Consider the following 12,670-nt stretch of genomic DNA (forward strand, 5'->3'; position numbering starts at 1 on the left):
GTGCTGTGAATTGGTTTGTACTGAACTAAAACACAAATGTTTTTAGAGGAGTATCCACAGACACACAAAGGCATGGCAATCACTTAAGCCTTCTTCTCTTGGAAAAGTAGACTATAAAGTCATTATTGGGGTAACTCTTTCCAGGTCCATGTGGACAAACTGTCAGTCTCCTATTGTTTCTGCTTCACCTTGCTTTGATCATTTTCAGACAATGGCACAAATGATACTTTCCCACAAAATCTCATAAAATGCCTCCTGTTGTTACCTCACCCATCTCTGTGCCGCAGCTGGCTTCTTCCGCTATAACAAGTAACACATGGAGGAGATTCTCACGATCAGCAAAAAGCGGGCTAAGGGAGCCTAGCCCACTTTTTGCCAATCACCTGCAGCCACAGGACCCACATGGCTCCCAGCAGCAAACCTCCTAAAGTACCCCTCCCCTTAGCCGAAGTTAACGGAGCGCTCCATTAACCTCGTCTTCTTGATTGTGTGTTGCTGCAGTGCAGCTCCGCAGCACGGAAACAAACCACGAGGCTGAAACAAGCCTCCCGGCTCTGGGGGTCTCTCCAGGATGTCCTGTGCACTTGCGCAGGGCACCTTGGACCTTCCGGGGGGGCTTCCAGGGGCCACGCCTGATCCCGGCAGCCCCCGCCAGCTACGTGATGGAGCTGGCAGTTGTGTGGGTGGCTGATCCGGCTGCCCAGGGCTTCCTGCCTGACTGTCTGTGGGAAGAGCGGGCTAAGCCCGCTCTCCCTGCAGACCTCATTTTGGCAAGTCTCGCTGATCGTGAGACCCGCCTCATGCTCATTCAAATGGGCTCTGATTTTCATACCATCTTAAGATGTGTGGAATTCCAGTCCTAGAAAACCTATTAGAAAATCTCAGCATCTTAATCTGTAGAAAGGATAATGGGTAATTCTAGGCATACTTACCCTCCATAGTCTGCGTTGGAATGTGAAATATACTGAGTAAATCTGAAAGACTGGGAATACAACTATGGGCATCACTGTAGAAGGAAACGTGATGGGCAGGTCAGTAATCATTCTTTAAACACAAAAGCATTACCTGGGGAACACCAAAACTAAAACAAAACAGCCAAATTTCTGTTAATTGTTTCTTTCTTCAAATAATTTAATTTTTTATATTTTAGTCTTAAAAGGTCTTCCACCAGCCTGCAGTGCAGGCACAATTGCACTACTTTGTAGCTCCATTTGCTGCCTCTCCTCCTTCCTGTGAATTTTCCCTCCAGTCAGATTATTGCCATTGATTACATTTCTGTCCCACCTTTCAGCCAGACAGGAGCAGCTTGACATTTCTACCTCCTTAAGTCTTATCACAAGCTGGATGAGAGCAATCTCACCCAGATGGGGAGTGTTACCTAGAATTTGCTACAATTTTACAGAGGATTCTGGGTCACACTATCCTGTGTATGGAGATACAGCCATGGCAGAATTAATATGAGAGCCAAGACTTGCACACCGCTTCATACATGCAGAGGCGCTCTAACCCCCAGACCTTGGGGCCCTGGTCCATGGCCTCTAAGAACAGGTGTGTGTGGGGGGTTGTCACTCCACATCCGCCCTGCTGTGCTGAACCTCGTTTAAAAAAAAAAAAAAAAGAAGGAAAACAAATTCAGCTGCTGCACAGCCAAGGGGTGGCTGCCGGGGTGGTGGTGGTGAGCCGAGCAGTCCTTCTTCCCACCCTCACCCTGGTGGCAGCAGCCACACTGGGCCTGTTTATTTGGCGCAGCATCTCTTGCTAACTGCGAGGTGTGCCTGCGCAGTAGAGAGAGAGAGATCATTGCAAGCCCATGATGTCACAGAAGGACTTCTCGGCTCACCGCCCCCCCCCCACCGGCAGCCATCTGTCGACCATGCAGCGACTGAAATTAAAACAATGGAGGTTCAGTGTGGCAGGAGGCCCCCTAGAGTAGGTTGGGGAGGGCCTCACATGGGGGAGGCCTCACGGTAAGGCAGTCTAGATGCTAAAATTATCTAGGTGTGCCCCTGCATACATGTAATACCCAGTCTGCCGATGTGGTTGAGGCAGCCCTGCCCTGCCATACTACTGAACATCTTTAATGAGCCACAGAAGTGAGGAAAAGTCTCTGCTTCCTATTGGGTGCCAAGGGAATAGACATGGCAATACATACAACATGTAACCTGACTCTAAGGCTGCATTCAGATATAACACTAAACCGAAGGTAAACATGCCAGAGGTTTGAGCTTGTTGTCATCTTAATGAGTGCAACCACGGTTTTGTCACCCAACTGCGGCTCTGTTTTAGCTCCCAAACCTGAATTTGAACCTTCGGCTTGTAGTGAGTTTTGCTACTAAAACCTGAGGTTCAAAAAGGCCATTGTTTCATCCAAATTCTGCTGCAGCCTTAACCTGGGTTTTGTGCTCTAGCTCCTCCTGAAACCATAAGAGGGCAGCCCAAAAATAGGTCAGTTTTATGCTGACCATGTTTCTTGCTGGCTGCCTCTCACAACTGTTGCCGCACCCTCTGCTGTCTCCATACTCCTCCTGGCAACAGGGATGCTTGGCAATAGGGATGCCCCATCTCTAGAGTTCATTCATTAAAAGGGAAAGAACCACATTAGAGATAGCCCACTTTCCCCTGTGTCTTATGGTCCCCCTTGTCCATCCGCATTAAAAGGATGGGATGACAAGATGGGGAGAGCAAGAGGTCTCCAGCATTGCAGGACTGCAGTGATTTGTGCACAAACACATGAAGCTTTGGTTACACAAGAAATCAAATAACAAGGTGTGTGAGCCAACGGGATGGTGTAAGGATGTGCCTGCGTTGGTTTGGTGCCTCCTCTGGGAAGTGCCAGACCAGCCTGGGTGCCGGCATTTGAGCCAGCTTGACAGGGTGGGGAGTGGTTCCCTTAAGGAGCCAGTAAGGGCCTCCTTACCTGCTCCTCCCCGCCCTGCTGCTTTTTCTGGGTGCAGCACCCAGTCTCCAACCAGCCATTCAGGGCTACAGCACTGTTCCCTGCAGCCTCTGCATGGCATCGGCACACACATGAGCTGATCATGCACATCTCTAGGATGGTTCCATGATGAATCAGACCTCTGTCTTCAAGTGTGGGTCATCAAGCAACAAGGCTGAGGTAATTCCAAGGGGAGAAGCATAGGGTGGGAGTGGGAGTCTGAATTTTTCCTTTTCTGTTGCTTTCCTCCTTGCATCCTCTGCAAAGGTTTAACTTGCTGCCTGTACTACTACTTTTGCTATTCCTAATCCTGCAACTGTTTTATAATTATTCAGTACTAATTGTATGCCAAATATTATACAGAATTGATATGTCACTTGGTCATTCTTCAAAATACATACACTTTAAATAAGATGGACAAGATAAAGAGTGATGAAATGTTTTTAAATGAGGTCAGTGAATTATTACATATTACAAATAACAGGCAAGTGGAACTACTCACTGATGGGAAAGTACTTGTGCTGATAATTGTAAGGCATGATCTTCTTTTTCTGCTTACCCAACTGCAAATGAAAGAGGTCCAAAGAAGGTTACAAAACAGGAGCAACCTATGCATTCTTGAATAATTAACATTTGTCAGAGATGCATCTTTATAAATCCCTTTCATCCTATCTCATCATAAGAGAAATTCTCATGAATGCAGATTGTAGTTCAATTGGATATCCATGTATTTCCTGATAGCTGCAATATAAACTTTTATTTCTATAATCACAGATATGGAAGCATCATCAATTGTGTGTGTGTGTGTGTGTGTGTGTGTGTGTGTGTGTGTGTGTTTACACATTACTCTCATTGTTATATTGGCCAGGTATATTTTGGATCAATTTCTTGTAATGGGGTCATTGCTAATTTTAAAAATTGTAATGGAGGAAACTCTTCATGCATGTTGGGGTTGTTCTGTTGATGAGTTTATAAAAGGTAGATCATCAAGATTTGGAGGAGAAAGTAAAGCTGGGAGATGGAGACATGTAGCTCCATTGGGGCAAAGACAGGGGGAGCTACATGTTTACAGCTTACAGATGAGTCTATGTTCCCTCAAAGACCTTGCTTCAAAGACCTTGTAGTGGATTGTTGTGTGGAATTTTCCTTTCCGTTATGACTCAACTATTAACCAGTGAATGATTAAGTGGCTGAATCAGTCTTAACCAGCTCTCAGGAGCTTTCTCAGTCAACTAGCTCAGGAATGACTCCAATCAGCGATGAGTTATTCCTCAGTGTGCAAAGAGGAATAGCCTCTGAGCATTTAAAGATCCTTAACTTTCCAAAACCCAGGGGGGGGAGGAAAAGTTTCTGGTAGATTCATCTCGCTGCCACCATGTACTCTAAGACTTTCAGAGACCACACCGTTGGACTAGACTGCTTTAGTCCAGGGTCCCTCTGTAACTGGGTATTGGACAAATACAAAAATTCTGCTCCCTCTTGCTAACAGACAAGAATAAAGAAAAACCTTTCTCTCCCTTGTGTTTGCCTGCACATGGAGCTAATTATTAATTTGCCACACTCTTCCCTTGAGATGCATTTTGTACCAGAGAAAATCCCCCCCTCTTCTCCTGCTGAGTTAATAACCGACCCTAGAGAGGCTTGTAAAGAACAGAGAGAAAAAGCTTTTATTCAGTTACTACAGACTGGTTCCGTCTGAGGCTTTTTAGATACACTTAAAAATGCTTAGTTTGTTACAAGAATACTTAAAAAGCATACAGCTTGTTCTGGGGTAGCACACATTGAAATCTTAGTTACTCAGTTGCAAAGAACAGATATTTAGGAATGCAAAGCACACACAGAAAGCAAATTAAATTTTGAACACAAAGCCTGTCTAAATAAACTTTCCCCTATACTGAATTCCCAAAGCCATAAAGCCCTGGCTTCCTATCTTTGAAAACTCACCAAAACTCCTGGCAAGATCAAGTCCCTGTAAAACCTATGACCCTCAGAGATTCTACTGCAGCATGCTACGCAGGAGCAGCGACCATGCTTGGTAATTACTGCTTTTCCGCACACACACCTCACTTCCTCCTTCTTCATCCCAGAAACCCCAGCAGCTCCCAAGTCCCACCCACCTGGTGGAGTGATTGGTAGAGCCCTGGAGGTCACCAGCCTGGAGGTCACCAGCCAGTCAAGACAGAGGTTGACTTCCTATTAACCCTCTAGAGGGTGGAGAGGCTGAGTCACCAGAGACCTAGTGCTACCTGAAGGTATCCTCTTCAAAGTACCACCTCAGCCTTTCTAAGGATGAATTTGAGGCCGTTCACACGAGCAACCAAACCCAGGCTTGGGCAGCCCTGCCTGGATTTGGCTGCCTGTGTGAAATGCCAGGATCAAGGCCGATCCGGCTGCTGCCTGCCCCACAAGCACGAGTTTTTAACCCGGGCTTTAACCTGGGTTAAATGGTGTGAGCGTGCCCTTTACCCCAGGTTCAGTGTCATGTGTGTGCTTGGGCTGCATGCATACACAGAGCTGGGCACCTAGAGCACCTGATTCATGGAGGAATGCTTGCATGGTGTATTTTGGGATTCCTGGAGGCCAGGACTCATGTTCATGGTCTCCAGTGATCTGTGCTGCTCAGAGCAGCACAGACTGCACCCCAAAGAGCAGATTATTGGCTCTGTGGGGAGGGTAGGTTCAACCCTGCCTTCCCTGCCTGCCCTCCCCACCCCTCTCATGGCCATGTGTAGTGTACAACCTTACTCTGTATCTCTCACTGATTTGGAATAAAATATCAGTATGGATATTCACACACCAGAGTTACTACTATGTCCCACTTCTCTGGCCATATGAAGAAATGAACAGAACATCCGCAAGCTTTATGATGAAAAAAGGGATACCTGGCAGAACAGCAAACATGAGGCTCCAACCTGGTGCACATTTATTTCTTAGATGGTAATAAGAACCCTTCTAGATCAGACCCAGAGTGCATCATATTTAACAACATCTGCTCTAGCATCTCTGTTGACAATAGCGGCCAGTGTATTGCTTCTGGGGAATCTAAAAGCAGGAGAATGAAGGGAAGAGTACTCCCTCATTGTTTGCCCGCCACGCAACAAATAGCATTAAGAAGTGCAGTGCCTCTAAAACTAGAGGCTCCATTTACCCATCATGGCAGATAGCCAATGGTGCATCCTTCGTGAATTTTTCTGATCACATATTAGGAACATAGGAAACTGCCATATACTAAGTTAGAACATTGGTTTATCTAGCTCAGTATTGTCTTCACAGACTGGCAGCTGCTTCTCCAAGGTTGCAGGCAGGAATCTCTCTCAGCCCTATCTTGGAGAAGCCAGGGAGGGAACTTGAAACCTTCTGCTCTTCCCAGAGCAGCTTCATCCCCTGCGGGGAATATCTTGCAGTGCTCACACATCAAGTCTCCCATTCATATGCAACCAGGGCAGTCCCTGCTTAGCTATGGGGACAAGTCATGCTTGCTACCACAAGACCAGCTCTCCTCTCCTAAAGCCCTTTTCTCAACTAATGGCCATCACCACATCTTGTGGTAGCAAATTCCATATGTTAATTATGTATTGTGTGAAGAAGTGCGTTCTTTGGTCTGCACTAAATTGACTGCCACTCAGTTTCACAGAATGGCTCAAATTCTGGTACCATGAAACTGAGAAAAGGCTTTTTCTATTTATTTACTCTACACCCTGCGTTGGGAGATGTCTTACTATATGGGAACCAGATAAGAAGGTTAATGAAGCAAACAGGAAGACTGATATGGGGATGCAGAGGGAGTACACTGAATCAGGAAAGCATCTCAGTTCAAGCAGCAAGAAAAACAAGCAGAAGGAACAGAATAGCACAGATACAAGCAGGAATGTTCAATAAAACGGTGTGAGTGTGTGTCTGCATTGAATGGGGTGATTCAAGTTCCCCATTGTTACCTATGGGTGAAACAAGCAGAGTGCACACATTTTGCAACTCTGCTCTGAAAAACAACACAGAAGAACAAATTTTACCCAAAATATAGTCCAAAGAAGGCCAAAAAAGAATTACCGACCCAAAATCGTCTAACAGGCAGCCACTGTGTCCCTGTGCTGCAGTAACACCACAAGTTGCTCTCTCACACAGAAATGTGACTCCTTACAACACCTGCCATAGCAGCACTCTTAGCAGCTAGCAACTAAGCTCTTCAGTCACCTTTTTACTGAATGAGTACACCTTGCTATGCAGAGTGCAGATTGCAGACTGCAGAGGAGACCAGAGCAGTGAGCGAAGTACAAGTCACTCTCAATGCCAGACATGGAAAGTGGAGATCAACTCTTACCATGAGAAGAAGTCTTCTTTGTTCTCTTCTTCTCCAGCATATACCTGCCTGCCTGTGTATGGAAAACTCACCATGGCCTCAGATTGATGCTTGGTCCTGACCAACAACCTGACACTGTCATGGGCAGCTGACACTGTCATGGGCATGAGTCCATACCTCCTCATTGCAGAGGTTAGGCGACCAGAGGAGAGGAGACTGGAGTGAAACCAGGAGGAGGGTGCTGGAGCACCTACTGCTAGTGCGCAGTCCACGCCTAGCAGCAACACTACAATCACTGCTGTTTAAAGGTCCAGCAGTGTGGTGTCCCTGACAGGGCCAAATGAGCCACCGGTTCCTTCTCCGCATTCCACCTGGTGATGGTGGAGCAGCTGGTCTTCCTGAAGAACAACCTCCCCCTACTGGGCTATCCCAAGCTGGTCATGGAGGGTGAGTGACTCATGGTCTAGGCCTGCTGTTACGCCTGCCTGCCTAGTCCAGCAGTGTGTTCTTAGAAGCAAGAACAATACAATAAAATTTCAAACAGCACCCAGTTAAAGGTACTGGTGCTGCTGGTACAAATAAAATAAATAAAATTCTGCAGTTCTAGGTTGGCCCACTATCATAACCTCTCTTTTTTAAAATCTGCAGTTCCAGTCCAAGACCTGACATGGGGTGCCAGTGCTACCCATGCCCAATGCTACTCATTGCCTTTGTCTCACCCAGTCTTCTTCCTCCTCCTTTTTGGCAGCAGAAGCTGCAGCTGCCTCACTCACCAGCAGCATGCAGCATGAGTCACTCTGAGACTTTCTAAATGAGAGGGTTTGCTGTGGTTGGGTCAGTGGGTTCACACACTTATCCAAAGTGATGGTGGGCTGTGCAAACACTGAAGGTTTCCCGATGGTTTATTGCTTGCAGAAGACACTTCAGTCTTCTGTATTAAAGAAGGCGGGTGTAATGCTCCTCCTCCATGCACCAGAGTGCCACCCTATACCCATCATGGTGGCCTGCTATTGCTGCCAGTGTTGCATACACATAATGGGAAAACAGCATAATTTTTATTGTTGGCATTGTTAATTAAGAACATGAGAACATAAGAACAGCCCTGCTGGATCAGGCCCAAGGTCTCTCTAGTCCAGCATCCAGTTTTTCACAGTAGCCCACCAGATGCCTCTGAGAAACTCACAGGCAAGAGGTGAGGGCATGCCCCCTCTGGCTGTTGCACCTCTGTAACTAATATCCATCCCTAGCACAGCTTCCCTCCAGTGGTTGTTACTGGTCTCTCTCTTATGTTTCTTTTTTAGACTGTGAGACCTTATATTTATTTATGATAGATAATAAATAAATTTTAATTTATTTTAATTTTAATTGTAAACCGCCCTGAGCCATTTTGTAAGGGCGGTATAAAAATCAATCAATCAAACAAACAAACAAACAAATAAATGTATTTATTTAAGGAGCCATTTCATTTATTTATTTATCTCTATGTTAACCACTTTAGGGACTTTGATTGAAAAGTGGTATTTAAATAGTTGTCATAAATATTCATCGTATTTAGAGACATCCTGCCTCTGAGGCTGGAGGTAGCCTATAGCCACCAGACTAGTAGCCATTGATAGACCCGCCCTCCATGAATTTATCTAAGCCCCTTTTAAAGCCATCCAAGATGGTGGCCATCACCATATCCTGTGGCAGAGAATTCCATAGGTTAATTATGCACTGTGTGGAAAAGGACTTCCTTTTGTTGCCCCTAAATTTCCTGGCCATCAGTTTCATGGGATGACCCCTGGTTCTAGTGTTCTGAGAAAGGGAGAAAAATTTCTAACCACTCACTCTGCTCCATGCATAACTTTTTACACCTCTATCACATCACCATGTAATCAACTCTTTTCCAGTCTAAAAAGCCACAGATGCTATAGCCTTGCCTCATAAGAAAGATGCTCCAGACCCCCGATCATCTTGGTTGCCCTCTTCTGCTCCTTTTCCAAGATTACAATGTCCTTTTAAAGATATGGTAACCAAAACTGTACACAATAATTGCAAGAATAAACTTGTTTTTACTTGTGAGAATGAAGGTATTATCATTTTTACTTTAGTTTGACTGCAATCTTCCTTGTGCTGTCCTTCCTCTGTTTCCAATCAGCAGAACCATGCTCTGCTCTATCCTTCTGGTTTCCCCCCCACCCTTTCCCTGCTTTGACGAGTATTTCACCACTTCAAAAACAAAGTGATTCAAAAATGAAGTGAGTAGGCTTTGAAGTGGTGAAGCGCTCCACAAAGCAGGGTACGTTTTTATTTTGTTTTTTTAAAGGATGGAGCGGAGCACATTTCTGCTGATTGGAAGAAGAGGAGTGGATAGGAGTCTTCATTCTATATGAGAGTTCACATCCCCTTCCCACAGTAGCAGCACAGCGGGCTTTCTGTGCACTTTGCAAACATCCCTTGCACGTGGTAAGACCAGAGAGTTGGGAGCACTTATTTCTCACACACACATGCAGCTGAAGCCTCAGCTATCCCTGATCTGATGAGTAGCACAAGCTGAATGAAGAAGAGAAGAGCAGGGGAAGGTGGGAGGCTGTGGGGGGAGGGGTTGAAAGAAAGAGAGATTTTCCCTCAAGTTCTTGCGCTTGCCTCTTCTCACCTGCCTTATCTCTCAGGGGGAAGCAACAAGACAAACACACACCACACACTTAAATATAGGTGACTAGAGGAAGGTGTGTGTGTGTGGGAGGGGGGAATGTGCACAGGAAAGTGGGGGAAAACTCCTCCCTCCCTTCTCAGAAGGGCAATCACTCTGCCCACACTTCCCATGGGAACCCGTAGGAAGGAATGACATATGCAAGTCCATCTAATGCACTCAAAGCAAGTCCTCCTGCACTCAACCGGGGAGGGGGGGAGTGGTGAAACCCCTCCCCCCCACACACTTTTAGCCTTGATTTGAGGGACTCTTATGATAAGCTATGGATTTATATGTGCATTGTTTATATGGGCAGCAACCAGCAACATCCTCAGTTGAAATCAGCACTGAAGCTGGTTCAAATTGCCATTTAGCAGGGCTCTCTCTTTTCCTCCTGCACTTGCTGTACTTGAAATGGGAGAGGAGAGGAGAGGAGACGCTAGTGTGTTTCCTAGCCCTCTCTTCTCACCTGTTCTTTCCTCTTCCTTTTCAAATGCAGCAAGGAGGAGGAGAAGGCAGGGATGGTGATTTCTGCTCCTGGATTTGATGAAGGTGAAAAAATAGAGAAGGGTGTAATCAGTTTATTGATGACCTCACACGCCAAGCTACCTGATAATCCCTTCTAGTAGCTGTAGAGCACAGAGATGTTAAAATGCACTGGGGACCAGGCAAGTAGCTAGGGGAGAGGGGGCCGTGTTCATCCCTCTCTCTGGCGGCCCCCCAGAGTGAGGGAGATAATGAAGAAAATAGGGAGGGGTGGAGCTGGAGGGCCCTCAGGAGCTGGGGGTCCGTGTTCTTTGAACCCTTTCACTCAATTATAGCTACACTCCTGGGACCAGGTAAAGCCTTGCAGTATTCCACAGATTAGTTGCTTCCATGTTACAGAGCAGCAGTCACCCAGTGCTATCCTCTGATACAGACCTATCGCACAGGAGCGGAACCACTGCCAAGAGGTATTTTCAGCTGAGCTCCCATCTGTCTAAAGTGGACCAGATGGATTTGGTGGCCCACTGTATCAAACATTGCTGAGATATCCAGAAGAATGAGCAGAATCCCTTCTGTATAACTATTAATAGATTGCTAACCAGGACTATCAAGGCAGTTTCTTACTCCAACCCCTAATGGTATGGGTGCTGAATATCCATCTCATCTAAAATCCATCTCATCATTCCTTGAGTTGTGATTACTTCTTACCTCTATAGATAGTGTTTCCCCTAATGAAAACATGACAGGATGTATGTCAAGATCTGGGTCCTTCTGGAAACAGTTGGGTTTGGCATGATGCTGGTCATGGTGGAAGGACCACCATTTGGCTGATAATCCCTGTAGCAAAAGATGAGAGGTGAGAAATCTGGATATAGTGCTCTTCTTAATAAAACTCATATTTTCCACACAGGGGTGCACAGCTCAAATGTCCCAGTGAGCCAGAAACAACCATGACGATATATATGGGGTCCGAAGTCAATTTTCAGTGCATTGATTACTGCAGTAAAAATAATTATAAAGATAAATATTGAAGTAATTACTAGTTAGTTGTGGGTCCTTCCCTCCTCCACAATTTTATCCAAGGATAGTGGCCAGAAAATAAGCCCTGTCCTTGCTCAGACAGTGGGCACCTGACTGTTCTAGCCCCACACAAATGCCAAATTTTGGGGCTCCTGCTGTTGTTGGCTACCTGGGCCATCAAAAATGTCCCCACGGGCCAGATCTGCCCCTTGGACCTTACGTTGTGCAGGGCTGAATGAAGTTGCATGCTTGCTACTTACTGAACCTTTTAAAAGAATAGTTTGGTATTTTTGATTAATCCGTTCATTGGTCCAGGCCAGCTTTTGAATGGTACTTTAGCTACTTTTATTCGAGTCCTGGAGTAGAGGTGGGGCTAAGAAGCAGCCAGCAGCAAGAGCACTGAAAACAGACTGCACTTGCCTCTCTAAATGATATCTATCTCTATCTCATTAATATTCCTGATTCAACTCCTCTTTCTTTCTTTCTTTCTTTCTTTCTTTCTTTCTTTCATATTATTATGTTTTATACTGCATGATATATACATCTTTAGGCAATGTACAAAATTTAAAAATAATATTTAAAAATCAGCACAGATTAAAATACACAAACAATTAAAACAGTAGCATAAAACAGAAATTAAAAAACAGTAGCATAAAACAATGATTAAAACAAATTATTAAAATTAAAATTTTAATAATTTTATCTTGTCCTTGCATACAACTCTGGATTCTACATACAGTATCACACTGCATTCTCACTTTTGGTCAGTCCTATGGAACACATCCAGTGTAATGCATTTACCTTCAGAAAGCCGGCCACAAACTCACAGCCCACGTGGTTCAGTTTTGGATTGTTGAAGACTGAAAGGTGTCCCAAATCATGCTGTAGCCAACCTGCCTGGGACTTAAAATGGAAAGTGACCATTCAGAAAATAGAAGCTCGTTATTTAGCTCCAGCAAAAGGACGACAGGATTGTGCCAATCTATCTTTGTCCATTGGGGGTCTAGACGATCTGTGTATTGTCAAGATATCCAGACTTAACAACAGTATGTGTTGTAAGATTATATGAGTTGCCAGTAGCAGCTGGTGCAGTGAGGGGCAGGAGCCAATCCCCTGCTAGTGGCCAGGTGAGTGGCAGAGCTGATCCCCTGCTGCAGGGAGTGCTGGGGGGTGCACTGCTGCTTGGAGCAGCTTGCAAGTATGGCCAGAATGGAGGTAAACACCTACTAATTTATGCTTAAGGTGCCTCTTGCCCCCC

At 45.5% G+C, this 12,670-nt stretch overlaps 1 protein-coding gene across 4 annotated transcripts in view; it reads right to left on the reverse strand.

Annotated features, from left to right (window-relative positions):
• LOC128340182 (acyl-CoA (8-3)-desaturase-like) overlaps window positions 1-12,670 on the reverse strand; it is a 221,798-nt gene that overhangs the window by 24,271 nt on the left and 184,857 nt on the right. For 3 of the 4 annotated variants that reach the window (XM_053285034.1, XM_053285031.1, XM_053285032.1), the window contains 4 exons: window positions 12,214-12,315; window positions 11,101-11,229; window positions 3,438-3,498; window positions 933-1,006 (listed from right to left, as the gene is read on the reverse strand). In XM_053285034.1, the coding sequence (XP_053141009.1) occupies window positions 933-1,006; window positions 3,438-3,498; window positions 11,101-11,229; window positions 12,214-12,315 (366 nt within the window). The remainder of the gene's footprint in view (window positions 1-932; window positions 1,007-3,437; window positions 3,499-11,100; window positions 11,230-12,213; window positions 12,316-12,670) is intronic. The other variant, XM_053285033.1, reaches the window with a different exon arrangement.

Source organism: Hemicordylus capensis, chromosome 1, assembly GCF_027244095.1.
Source record: "Hemicordylus capensis ecotype Gifberg chromosome 1, rHemCap1.1.pri, whole genome shotgun sequence".
NCBI lineage: Eukaryota > Metazoa > Chordata > Lepidosauria > Squamata > Cordylidae > Hemicordylus > Hemicordylus capensis.